The sequence below is a fragment of the Papio anubis genome, chromosome 14 (assembly GCF_008728515.1).
Source record: "Papio anubis isolate 15944 chromosome 14, Panubis1.0, whole genome shotgun sequence".
Classification (NCBI taxonomy): Eukaryota; Metazoa; Chordata; class Mammalia; order Primates; family Cercopithecidae; genus Papio; species Papio anubis.
Window position 1 is genome coordinate 88,276,000 of NC_044989.1, and position 13,242 is coordinate 88,289,241.

The 13,242-nt window shown below is 40.8% G+C and overlaps 1 protein-coding gene across 3 annotated transcripts in view; it reads left to right on the plus strand.

Moving 5' to 3' along the window:
• RPIA (ribose 5-phosphate isomerase A) overlaps positions 1 to 11,695 on the plus strand; it is a 54,131-nt gene extending 42,436 nt beyond the window's left edge. For all 3 annotated transcript variants that reach the window (XM_003908950.4, XM_031655342.1, XM_031655341.1), the window contains exon 9: positions 10,725 to 11,695. In XM_003908950.4, the coding sequence (XP_003908999.1) occupies positions 10,725 to 10,822 (98 nt within the window). In that variant the 3' untranslated portion in view covers positions 10,823 to 11,695. The remainder of the gene's footprint in view (positions 1 to 10,724) is intronic.
• Positions 11,696 to 13,242: the final 1,547 nt, after the last annotated feature.

Here is a 13,242-nt window from a genome sequence, read left to right on the forward strand (position 1 = left end):
GTCTAAAAATGTTTCCTTTGATTCCTGCTTTGATGAGGTAGTTATAGAGGAGGACACTGGCTGAGGAAGGTTAAGCTGTTTGCCCAAAGACAGCACCAGGATGGGCACCCTAAGTTGTCTGCCACTAGTTGTCCCGTTTCAGTGTCCCCAGTAGGTGGGACTACAGACGCACACCACCACGACCGGCTAAGTTTTGAATTTTTTATAGAAATGGGATTTCACAATGTTGCCCAGGCTGGTCTTGAACTGGGCTCAGTGTCTGCCTTGGCCTCCCAAAGTGCCAGGATCACAGGTGTGAGCCACTGTGCCTGACGCCAATTCTACTTTAGTTTTTTATTGACAGTCTTTTACCACGTTAAGTCAAAAAGATGAGTTGGCTTATACTCATTTTCTTGGTTAGTGTTCTCTTTTTAATGGAAGAACTAAACAAAACAGCCAAGAAGGTAGGAGGAAGAGAAGATTTGCAGATCACTGTTAGTAAAGTGGGAGAACTTGCCCTTGGTGATAATGCAGACAAACCCAGGGCCCCAGGAGGAAAGGGCTCACCAATGTGGGTGCCGTATAGGTGGATTTCTTGCAGTGCCCACTAGGTGTCACTCTTGCTCCTGGTTAGACCTTTCTTGGCTTCTTAAGATTCTGAGGTGTCCTTTGTAAGGAAATTTCCCTCATGTGTGATTCTTCAAACAAAGATATGTAGAAATTGCATCCTAAAGACGTTCAGAGTTTTGTTAGGAACTTAGAGTGAGGAAAATGGTAAAAGAGGCTAGCTATTAAATCATATAATGTGGTATCTACAGGACAATCAGAGTGGTTTGCTGTATCTTTTCTCATTTTTTCTTTTCCTGATTGAGTCTATTAGATTCACGGCTGGACCAATATCAGGAGAAGAGAAGCAGGGCGAGTTTCCCTGTTTATATCTGTTACCATGTGTATTCATACGCAGTATGTGAGGACGCTTGGAGAACAGCTCCCTTTGATGTTTTGTTGTGTTCCACCCAGAGCAGAGTGACTCTGAATGGAAGGACCGGGCTACTGGAGTTCTTTCCCCTAGGTTCACATTTAGCATCCTCTGCTCTTTCCACTATATTTGATCGGGGAGTTGGGGGAGGTCAGTCACACCCAGCATCTCAGTAATTGAAAGAGAAGTTGCTCTAAAGTCTTACCTTAGACTCCTGCCCATTCATCTCTGCTCTTTCTTTAAAGTCTTTTCTGAACCTGGTTTAACTGTCTTTTGGATCAGTGGAAGCTTTCTCCTTATATTGCAGACATTTTGAAAAGAACAGGTCTTGAGTGGCTCCTTTGCTCATCTTTGGAAGGATCCAGTTGCACAGGCACAGTTTGGTGCCAGGGACCTTTATTTGTGTTCAGCACCTCTTTGCTCTGCCTGTTGGCTTTTCGTCACTGGATCAGTACTCCATTGTATTCGTTTATTGGGAGCTATCTTTGGGAGTTTTTTTTTTTTAAATTTTTTAAAATTATTTCAGTAGTTGTTGGGAAACATGTGATGTTTGGCTACATGGATAAGTTCTTTAGTGGTGATTTCTGAGATTTTGTTGCACCCATTACCCGAGCAACATACACTGTACCCAATGCGTAGTCTTTTCTCCCTCATCCCACTCCCACCCTTTCTCCCGAGTCCCCAGAGTCCATTGTATCGTTCTTACACCTTTGTGTCCTCATAGCTTAAGCTCCCAGTTTTAAGTAAGAACATACGATGTTTGGGTTTCCATCTCTGAGTTACTTCACTTAGAATGATAGTCTCCAACTCCATCCAGGTTGCTGTGAATGCCATTATTTCATTCCTTTTTATGGCTGAGTAATATTCCATGCTCTGTGTGTGTGTGTGTGTGTGTGTGTGTGTGTGTGTTTGTGTGTATATATCACATTTTCTTTATCCACTCATTGGTTGATAGACATTTAGGCTGGTTCCATATTGTTGCAATTGCAAGTTGTGCTGTTATCAACATGTGTGTACAAATGTACTTTTCATATAATGACTTCTTTTCCTCTGGGTAGATACCCAGTAGTGGGATTGCTGGATCAGATGGTGGTTCTACTTTTGAGTTTTTTAAGGAATCTTCACACGGTTTTCCATAGTGGTTGTACTAGTTTACATTCCCACCAGCAGTGTGGAAGTATTCCCTTTTCACTGCATCCACGGCAACATCTATTATTTTTTGATTCTTGCGGCAGTAAGGTAGTATCACATCGTGGTTTTAATTTGCATTTCCCTGATCATTAGTAATGTTGAGCATTTTTTCATATGTTTGTTGGCCATTTGTATGTCTTCTTTTGAGAATTGTCTGTTCATGTCCTTGGCCCACTTTTTGATGGGATTGTTTTTCTTGCTAATTTGAGTTCCTTATATATTCTAGATATTAGTCCTTTTTCAGATGTATAGATTGTGGAAATTTTCTCCCACTCTGTGGATTGTCTGTTTACTCTACTTGACTATTCCTTTTGCTGTGCAGAAGCTCCCTATTTTAATTAAGTCCCACCTATTTATCTTTGTTTTTGTTCCATTTGCTTTTGGGTTCTTCGTCATGAAATCTTTGCCTAAGCCAGTATCTAGAAGGGTTCTTTTCAATGTTGTCCTCTAGAGTTTTTATAGTTTCAAGTCTTCAATTTAAGTCTTTGATCCATCTTGATTTGAGTTTTTGTGTAAGAGATGACAATCCAGTTTCATTCTTCTACATGTGGCTTGCCGGTTATCCCAGCACCATTTGTTGAATAGGGTGTCCTTTCCCCCTTGATGTTTTTGTTTGCGTTGTTGAAGATCAGTTGGCTGTAAGTATTTAGCTTTATTTCTGGCTTCTCTATTCTATTCCATTGGTCTATATGCCTGTTTTTATACCAGTACCATGCTGTTTGGTGACTATGACCTTCTAGTGTAGTTTGAAGTCAGGTAATGTAATGCCTCCAGATGTGTTCTTTTTGCTTAGTCTTGCTTTGGCTATGTGGGCTCTTTGTTATTTCCATATGAATTTTAGGATTGTTTTTTCTAGTTCTGTGTGGAATGATGGCAGTATTTTGATGGGAATGGCACTGAATTTGTAGATTGCTTTTGGCAGTGTATGGTCATTTTCACAATATTGAGTCTACACATCTATGAGCATGGGATGTGTCCCATTGGTTTGTGTTGTCTGTGGTTTTTTTCAGCAGTGTTTTGTAGTTTTCCTTGTAGAGATCTTTCACTTCCTTGATTGGGTATACTTCTAAGTATTTTATTTTTTTTGTAGCTGTCATAAAAGGGGTTGAGTTCTTGATTTGATTCTCTACTTGGTTGCTGTTGGTGTATAGTAGTGCCACTGATTTGTGCCCATTGATTTTGTATCCTGAAACTTTACTGAATTCATTTATCAGATCTAAGAGCTTTTTGGATGAGTCCTGAGGGTTTTCTAGGTATATGATCTTATTATTAGTGAAGAGCAACCTTTTGACTTCCTCTTTACTGATTTGGATACCCTTTCTTCATCTTGTCTGATTGCTCTGGCTAGGACTTCAGTAGTGCGTTGAATAGAAGTGGTGAAAGTGGATATCCTTGTCTTGTTCCAGTTCTCAGGGGGAATGCTTTCAACTTTTCCCCTTTCAGTATAATACTGGCTGTAGGTTGTCATAGGTGGCTTTTATTACCTTTAGGTATGTCCCCCTTTATGTTGATTTTGCTGAGGGTTTTAATAATAAAGGGATGCTAGATTTTGACAGATGCTTTTTCTGCATCTATTGAGATGATCATATGATTTTTGTTTTTAATTGTTTATGTGTTATATCACATTTCTTGACTTGCATATGTTAAACCATCCCTGCATCCCTGGTATGAAACCCACTTGATTATGGTGTATTATCTTTTTGATATGCTGTTGGATTTGGTTAGCTAGTATTTTGTTGAGAATTTTTGCATCTGTGTCCATCAGGGACATTGGTCTGTAGTTTTCTTTTTTTGTTATGATCTTTCCTGGTTTTGGTATTAGGGTAATACTGACTTCATAGAATGATTTAGAGAGGATTCCCTTTTTTTTCCATCTTTTGGAGTAGTTTCAATAGGATTGCTACCAATTCTTTGAATGTCTGATAGAATTCAGCTGTGAATCCATTTGGTTCTGAACTGTTGGCAGTTTTTAAAATTACTGTTTCAGTGCCGCTGCTTGTTATTGATTTGTTCATAGTTTCTGTTTCTTCCTGCTTTAATCTAAGAGGCTTGTATATTTCCAGATTTTCTAGTTCATGCACATACAGGTGTTCATAGTAGCCTTGAATGATCTTTTGTATTTCTGTGGTATTGGTTGTAATAGCTCCCATTTCATTTGTAATTGAGCTTATTTGGATGTTCTCTCTTCTTTTCTTGGTTAATCTCACTATTGGTCTATCAATGTTATCTTTTCAAAGAACCAGCTTTTTGTTTCATTTATCTTTTTTGTATTTTTTGTTTCAATTTCCTTTAGTTCTGCTTTTAGTTATTTCTTTTCTTCTGCTGGGTTTGAGTGTGGTCTGTTCTTGTTTCTCTAGTTCCTTGAAGTGTGACCTCAGATTATCTATTTGTACTCTTTCAGAGTTTTTGGTTTAGGCATTTAGGGCTATGAGCTTTCCTCTTAGCACTGCTTTTGCGTATCCCAGAGGTTTTGATAGGTTGTATCTATATTATTATTCAGTTCAAATAATTTTTAAATTTCCATCTTGATTGCATTGTTGACCCAGAGATCACTCAGGAGCAGATTATTTAATTTCCATGTATTTTTGTAGTTTTGAGGGTTCCTTTTGGAGTTGATTTCCAGTTTTATTCCACTGTGGTCTGCGAGAGTACTTGATATAATTTAGATTTTTAAAAAATTTATTGAGACTTGTTTTGTAGCCTGTCATGTTGGAGAATGTTCCATGCTGATGAAAAGAACATATATTCTTTACTTGTTAGGTGGAATGTTCTGTAGATATCTGTTAAGTCCATTTGCTCCACGGTATAGTTTAAGTCCATTGTTTCTTTGTTGACTTTCTGTCTTGATGACCTATCTAGTGCTGTCAGTGGAGTACTGAAGTCCCCCACTATTATTGTATTGCCATCTATCTCATTTTTTAGGTCTAGTAGTAACAGTTTTATAAATTTGCGAGCTCTAGTGTTAGGTGCATATATATTTAGGATTGTGATATTTTCCTGTTGTACTAATCTTTGTATCATTATATAATGTTCCTCTTTGTTTTTTCTAACTTGTTGCTGTAAAGTCTGTTTTGTCTGATAGAAGAATAGCTACTCCTGCTTGCTTTTGGTTTCTATTTGCATGGAATATCTTTTCCCACCCCTTTACAGTAAGTTTATGTGAATCCTTATGTGTTAGATGAGTCTCTTGAAGACAACAGATGCTTGGTTGGTAGATTTTTATGCATTCTGCCATTGTGTATCTTTTTATTATTTTGAGGCGGAGTTTCACTCTTGTTGCCCAGGCTGGAGTGCAATGGCATATTCTTTTTTTTTTTTTTTTTTTTTTTTTTTTTTGAGACGGAGTCTCGCTCTGTCGCCCAGGCTGGAGTGCAGTGGCCGGATCTCAGCTCACTGCAAGCTCCGCCTCCCAGGTTTACACCATTCTCCTGCCTCAGCCTCCCGAGTAGCTGGGACTACAGGCGCCCGCCACCTCGCCCGGCTAATTTTTTTGTATTTTTTAGTAGAGACGGGGTTTCACCGTGCTAGCCAGGATGGTCTCGATCTCCTGACCTCCTGATCCGCCTGTCTCGGCCTCCCAAAGTGCTGGGATTACAGGCTTGCGCCACCGCGCCCGGCCTCAATGGCATATTCTTGGCTCACTGCAACCTTCGCCTCTCAGGTTCAAGCGATTCTCCTGCCTCACCCTCCCGAGTAGCTGGGATTACAGGTGCCTGCCACCAAGCCTGGCTAATTTTTTTGTATTTTTAGTAGAGACAGCGTTTCACCATGTTGGCCAGGCTGGTCTCAAACTCCTGACCTTAGGTGATCCACCTGCCTTGGCCTCTCACCGAGCCCGGCCCATTGTGTACCTTTTAAGTAGAGCATTTAGGCAGTTTACATCAGCGTTAATATTGAGATGTGCGGTACTGTTTTATTCATCATGGTAGTTGTCTCCTGGATACCTTGTTTTTTTTGCACTGTGATATTGTTTCATAGGCCCTGTGAAATTTTTGCTTTAAGGAGGTTCTATTTAGGTTTATTGTGAGTTTTGTATCAAGATTTAGAACTCATTTTAGCATTTCTTGTAGGGCTAGCTTGGTAGTGGCGAATTCTCTCAGCATTTGTTTGTCTGAAAATGACTGTATCTCTCCTTCATTTATGAAGCGTAGTTTTGCTGGATATTGGCTGATAATTAGTTTAAGGAGGCTAAAGATAAGACCAATCCCTTCTGGCTTGTAGGGCTTCTGCTGAGAAATCTGCCGTTAATTTGATAGGCTTTCTTTTATAGGTTACCTAATGCTTTTGCCTGACAACTTTCAAGATTCTTTCCTTCGTCTTACTTTAGATGACCCGATGACTGTATGCCTAGGTGGTGATCTTTTTGAAATGAATTTCCTGAGTGTTCTTCAAGCTTTTTTATTTGGATATCTAGATTTCTAGCAACACCAGGAAAGTTTTCCTCAGTTATTCCCTCAAATAAGCTTTCCAAACTTTTTGATTTCTCTCCTTCCTCAGGAACATCAGTTATTCTTATGTTTGGTTGTTTAACATAATCCAAATTTCTTGGAGGCTTTGTTCAGTTTTTTGATTTTTTTTTCTTTGTCTTTCTTGGATTAGATTAATTTGAAAGCCTTGTCTTCGAGCTCTGAAGTTCTTTTTTTCTACTCGTTCTAGTCTGTTGTTGAAATTTCCTAGTGTATTTTGCATTTCTCAAGTGTGTCTTTCATTTCCAGAAGTTTGATTGTCTTTTCTTTATGACATCTCTTTCTCTGGAGTCTTCTAAAATTTTCTTTAAGTTGGTTTTCACCTTTCTCTGGTACCTCCTTGAGTAGCCTAATAATCAGCCTTCTGAATTCTTTATCTGGCAATTTAGAGATTTCTTCTTGGTTTGGATCTGTTGCTGGAGAGCTAGTGTGATCTTTTGAAGGTGCTGTAGAACCTTGTTTTGTCATATTACCAGAATTTGTTTTCTAGTTCCTTCTCATTTGAGTAGACTGTGTCATTGAAAAGATCTGGAACCCAAGGGCTACTGTTCAAATTCTTTTGTCCAATGGGGTGATCTTTTGATGGGGTGCTCTTCGCCTTCCCCTAAGGATGAGGATTCTTGAGAACTGGACTGCAGTGGTTGTGCCTTTCTGGGTGTAGCCACCCAGTGGGGCTACCAGGCTCCAGGCTGGTACTGGGGAATGTCTGCAGAAAGTCCTGTGATGTGATCTGTCTTTAGGTCTCCGAGCTGTGGATACCAGCACCTGCTTTGGTGGAGGTAGCAGGAGAGTGAAGTGGACTCTGTGGGAGTCCCTGGTTGTATTTTTGTTTAGTACACTGATTTTCTTGAATGCTGATTTATGCTAGCAGTGAAGTCATGTGGACAGACTCAGGATCTCTGGTTAGCCAGGATGTTGCAGGCAGTGGAATTAGCTGTTGTTTTCCCCTTTTTGGAGCAGGGTTGTTCTGTTACGAGTTTCTGTAGTGGCTTGAGTTGGTTGGCCTTCAGCCAGGAGGTGGTGCTTTCAAGAAAGCATCAGCTGCGGTAGTATAGTGGGGATACAAGCTTGTCTATGTTGGCCAGGATAAGTATTTTGGTTTCTTAGGTAATGGGCAGGGCCATAGAACTCCCAAGTGTTTATGTCTTTTGTCTTTGGCTACCACGGCAGGTAGAGAAAAACCATCAGGTTAGGGCAGAGTTAGGTGGGTCTGAGTCAGACTTCCCTTGGGCGGAGCTTGCTGTGGCCACTGGGGAGGGGGTTGGAGGGTAGTTCTCAGGTCAATGGAGTTATGTTCCCAGGGGGATTATGGCTGCCTCTTCTGCGTCATACAGGCTGCCAGGGAAGTAGGAGAAAGGCAGCAGTGACAGACCCCACCCAGCTGCCACACAGCCAGCAAGGCCAGTTTCACTCCCGCCATGCCCCACCATGGTGAGCAGGGCTGAGATCTTGCCCAGGCTATAGGCCTCCCTACTGAGAAAGCAAGCAGGCCTCTCAGGCCTCGCCCCTGCCTGCCTGCCTGCACCTTCAGCTATGGCTTCTTCATTTGTATCTGCACTTCCCATTTGTCCCCTACCGGATTCTTCTCGGGAAAATTTGTGCTCAGTTGAAATTACTACAAAGTTCAGCTAGAAGCTTCCTTCACCGTGTGGCCCCTCCTCAGTTCCGCTGGCTGTGTTTTCTTCCCCAGGGACCCCTGTGAGATAAAGCCAAGGATGGCTTCCCTGGGCTCAAGCTGGGAACTGGGAGTGTCTACATGGCTCTTCCTGCTGCTGTTTCTACTTTTATAGCTTGCTCAGCTCTCTAAATCCATTTCAGCTCTAGGTAGGGTTAAATCCAGCTTCTGTGATCTGGATTTTTCAGGTTCCCCAGTGGGGATGTATGTTCAGAGGCCGACTTTTCCCTCTCTCACACTTTGGGAACTCACAGTTTTTTGGCTGTCTTGTGGAGTTTACAGCAGCAAGCCACTTCTTTCAAAGGGTCTGTGAATTCTGTTGGTTTTCCTGGTATGTTCCTATGGCAGTTCTTGGAGCACAAGTTCGCAATGTGCATCCCCACGCACTGTTTTGTCTGTCCAAGTGGGCGCTGCACATTAGTCCTGTCTCCTGTCTGCCATTTTCCTGCAAGCTTTCATTGTGTTTATCTTTTTGAATTTGTGTAGTTTAAAATTATGAGTTAAAGAATGGCAAGTCCTCTTTGCCACTTTTCCAGCCAACTAGTTACCCTACCTGGAGGCAGCCAGTGTTACCAAAATTGGGTGGCCTTTGAGATAGACTTTAATAAACACACAAATTGAAACTCCTCCCGCCCCACCCGTTTTTACACTAGTGGTAGCCTGCTTTATACATGTTCTGTTTCCTGCTTTGCCTGTCTTGGAGATTATTACACATTGGCTTATAAAAGAGCTTCCTTGTTCCTTTTTTTTTTTTTCTGAATAACTGAATGTATTCCACTTTAGCTATGTAACATTATTGCTTAACTGGATCACCACTAGTGATCATTTACGTTTGCAGATTTTTGCTAGCAGGGAATCACTGGATGAAAAGATTAATGCGTCTGTGATTTTTGTTAGATGGTACCAAATTGCTGTCTGTAGCTTGTATTCACTTACTCTTCTACCAGCAGTATGTGCAGGTGTCTGTTTCCATGCATACCTGGTTCATTATACCTTTTCTCTTACAGTTAAAGTGTTATATCATTGAAGTATGTGTGTGTGTATGTAAATATTCTTGGTAAAGGTTGTGTGTTAGTTGTTAATTTTCACTGCTGAATCATATTCCATCATCTGTATGTGTGTGAAAAAAAGTTTATATCTATTCTACTCTTTTAGTTTTTTTCTCTTTCTTTGTTTTTTGGAGACAGGATCTTGCTCTGTCACCCAGGCTGGAGTATGGTGTCATAATCATGGCTCACTGCACCCTCTGCTCCTGGGCTCAGACGATCCTCCCACCTCAGCCTCCCGAGTAGCTGGGACTACAGGCATGTGCCGGCATGCTTGGCTAATTTTTGTATTTTTTTGTAGAGCTGCCATCTCTATATTATGTTGCCCAGACTGGTGTCAAACTCCTGGGCTCCATCAGCTTCATCTGGAGCTCCACTGAACTCCTGGGCTTCATTCCCAAAGTGCTGGGATTATAGGCATGAGCCACCATACCCAGCCTCTATTCTACTCTTGATGGACATTTGGGTATTATCAGTTTTTAGCTAACAGGAAAAGCGCCACTATGAACATCGTACACATGTCTTTTGATGACCATATGTATGCCTAACAGTGGTATACCTAGGAGTAGAATTGCTGAGTGGTTAGGTATGAATACGTTCAGCTTTGGAAGATGTATTCACATTTCCAAAGTGCTTTTGCCAGCTCAGCTTTCACCATCAATGTGTATGAGTGTCTTTGCATCCCAGCAAAATTTCATTACACTCACTCCAGTGTGTGTGTAGTGATATCTTGTAATATTAATTTGTATTTCCTTTCAGTGAATGAATTTGAGCATCTTTTAAAATGTTTATTGGCCATTTTGGATAGCTTCTTTTATGAGGTACTTGTTCAGTCTTTTGCCCATTTTTCTATGGGGATTCTGTCTTTTTCTTGATGATTTGTAAATTGTTTATATTTTTGATATGAATCCTTTGTCAGGTATGTGCTTTGCCAATATCTCCTCCCATTCCGAGGAAATCTTTCAAGGCTGGTGGTGTGATTGAAAATAACTGGTAGTGGGGCTCCTTGGTTGGAGTAGTCATGGAGGGTCTCTAGAGGATGACTTGCCATCTGATATGTCTGAAGGACAGTGACAAGCAAGCCCCTTGAAGTGCTTGACAATGACTGGCCCAGGCAGAGGGAACAGCATGAACAAAGGCCTCAGGGCAGGACAAAGCTTAGCATGTTTGGGTACAGAAAGAAGGCCAAAGTGGGAGGGGAGAAGGAGGTGGCAAGAAGAAATGAAGATAATCAGAATCTCTTTTCATTGCTGTGTGGGAGAGAAAGGCTTTAGATTTGTCATTCGTCCAATGCTGTGTATGACAGTTGCTTCTAGTGACCCTGCAGTCTTTGATTTTGCTTTAGGAGACTGAAACGTTAATGTTTCTTTCTGTCCTTTGTCCTGCAGGTGTGGTGGACACAGGCCTATTCATCAACATGGCTGAGAGAGTCTACTTTGGGATGCAGGATGGCTCAGTGAACATGAGGGAGAAGCCTTTCTGTTGACCCTGCAAGGAGCAGTGTGTGTTCACCTTGAGTCTCCAGCCCACAGCCAAGGTGAACGTACTTCTCCAGGAGCCTTTGCCTTAATGTATCTCTGCCAGGGTGGACAACTGGTGGCGGTGGGGGCGGGGAGGGAGTGTGGGAGGGGGAGTAAAATCGGTCTTATGAAGTATTGTTATTAAATGTCTTTTTAAAAAGAGAAATATAAACATATATTTTTACTATTAAAATATTCAGTTTTTTAAAATAAAGTAGAACTTGATTTCATGTTTTATATGAAATATTTACCAAAAAAAAAAAAAAAAAGGGAGAGCTGAACTGTATTTAAAACCTTTGACTTGAGTCTGCTGGTAAAGCTTCTGAATATTGGGTTTGCTGAGAAATAAAAATCAAAACTTCTTTAAGCTGGTAAAGTGAGGGGCCCAGCCAGCAGTGATCTCCTGATGCCTTACTGGAAACTTTGTTTACTCGTCTGCTACCCTCTGTTTTGTTTTTAGTTAGTTTTCATTGTGAGCACACATAATACCTAGTTACATCTTAAGATCAGGTTTATAAAACTGTGGAGTGGAGCTGTATGGTATGGAATGACTTGGAATGTAAGCTATCAGGGAGAAAATGTGGTTATACTTTTGCTAAGATCTGGGGGTTTCTTCATATCCCTGCTGTTGGAAGCAGTTGACCAGAAATGTTTGCCAGTACTGCCAAAGCACTGCTGTGAAATGTGAAGTACTTTGTTTTTTTATTTTTAATGATTTTCTTTTTGTTGTTAATATTTTTTTCTGTGCTTTTGTTATTACGTGCATGGTTTGGCGTCAGAAGTCCTTACCTCTTTATATTGTTTGCAGGTTTAAATAAAACAGTGTGGTGCCATTTTGACTCTTTTGTCTTTATTGTAGAATTTAAATTTAAATGGCCACAGAAGGAAAGCCAAGATGGGAGGGGAATCAGTTTTGCCCACCCAGCGTACATCAGATCTGTGATAAGGGGTGGAATTCACTCAAGAAATCTTGAACCAAAGAATCGGTAACTACTTTCATTATTTCTGGGAGAGCTGTCTTCCAGATATGTCAGTTATCTAAGGAAATACGCTGTAGCCTTTTGTCAGGCAAGGTATTAATTTTCTTCGTGCATGAAGGGTAACACAGATGAACAAAAGTCACAAATTATCTCCACATTTTATATTAGTCAAACCTTCTTTAGTCATGGAAGCTGATATGCAGCAAAACCGGTAACCTGAATTTCCTCATTAGCACCCCCAACTCTGTAATCTGCAGACAATCTGCTTAATAAACAGCTCTCCAGAAAAGAGCCTCGTAGACAGAGAAAGGAAAGGCCTGACCAGCTCAGTGAGCATTCTAGACAAGGCTCAAAGGACTCCATCCCGCTGTTAAAGGGTGTTGATGCTGAGAGCCCTGATTTCCCCTTGCTAACTTTGCACGATACTTGGAACAGTCATTTCCCTCATTTTACCCTCTGTTTTGATGCTTGGGTAATAATGATCAGCCATGTTAGCATCTAAATTCTTGCTAAATCAAGTTGTAAAATAGAGGTTAACCAGGAGAGAAGGCATTAAAGATGCTTATTTCAGAATTCCCTCTTCACTTTCAAGGTGCTCTTTAAAAATAGTTCCCTCACATACTGTTAGGAAACGTATTGTCAGGAGTGCTTTATTTTCTTTTAATTTGGGTTATAATTTTTGCACAAAACGGGCACTACAACTTAGCTGAGATGTCGATAGAACTAATTTTTGAAATAATCCTTTACAGCTCTTGTGGCATGGATTAAATTTAGGAATAAAGATAAACAACAAAGTTAAGCCGAATTTCTGAAAAACACCTGCATGCACCACATCACATGTAAATGTTCTGTGGGTTTCACAGGCGTTTGCACCTGTGATGGATCTGAAGTTCCTTTGAATGTTGATGTTAGGTTTTCTTCTCTTGAAGAAAACAAAACACCTGCTCTGCTTTACACATGCAGCAAGGTACATTTTGACTAAAGATTCTTCATTAAAACTCATTAAATGCGATCTTTCTGGGGAGTTAGATGGAAAAAACAGTTTTTTTCATGTGACCCACATGCCAGTACATGTGATTAATGATGAATCTCAGGGACAAGGGTGAGCTGCAAGTTTGGTTTTTGAGAAATGGTTATAACCAAGGTAAGCAGTCACACTTCTGGAAGGTATCAAAGGAGCAAAATCACTCTGATTCGAATAAAATCTATTCAATTTGGTTTCAGCTACAACCTCTCATTAAGTTTTTATATTCTTCATTGATCAGACTGTTTGAACTCCCATCATGGGCCAATTCCTAGTGGGCACTAGTGGGAGGGAGAGGATGGGACACAGATGTGTAAGATCCTCCTGTGCTCCAGGGGCTTCCAGCCTGGTGAGCCTGACAGGCACCTTGACAGAGGAATGA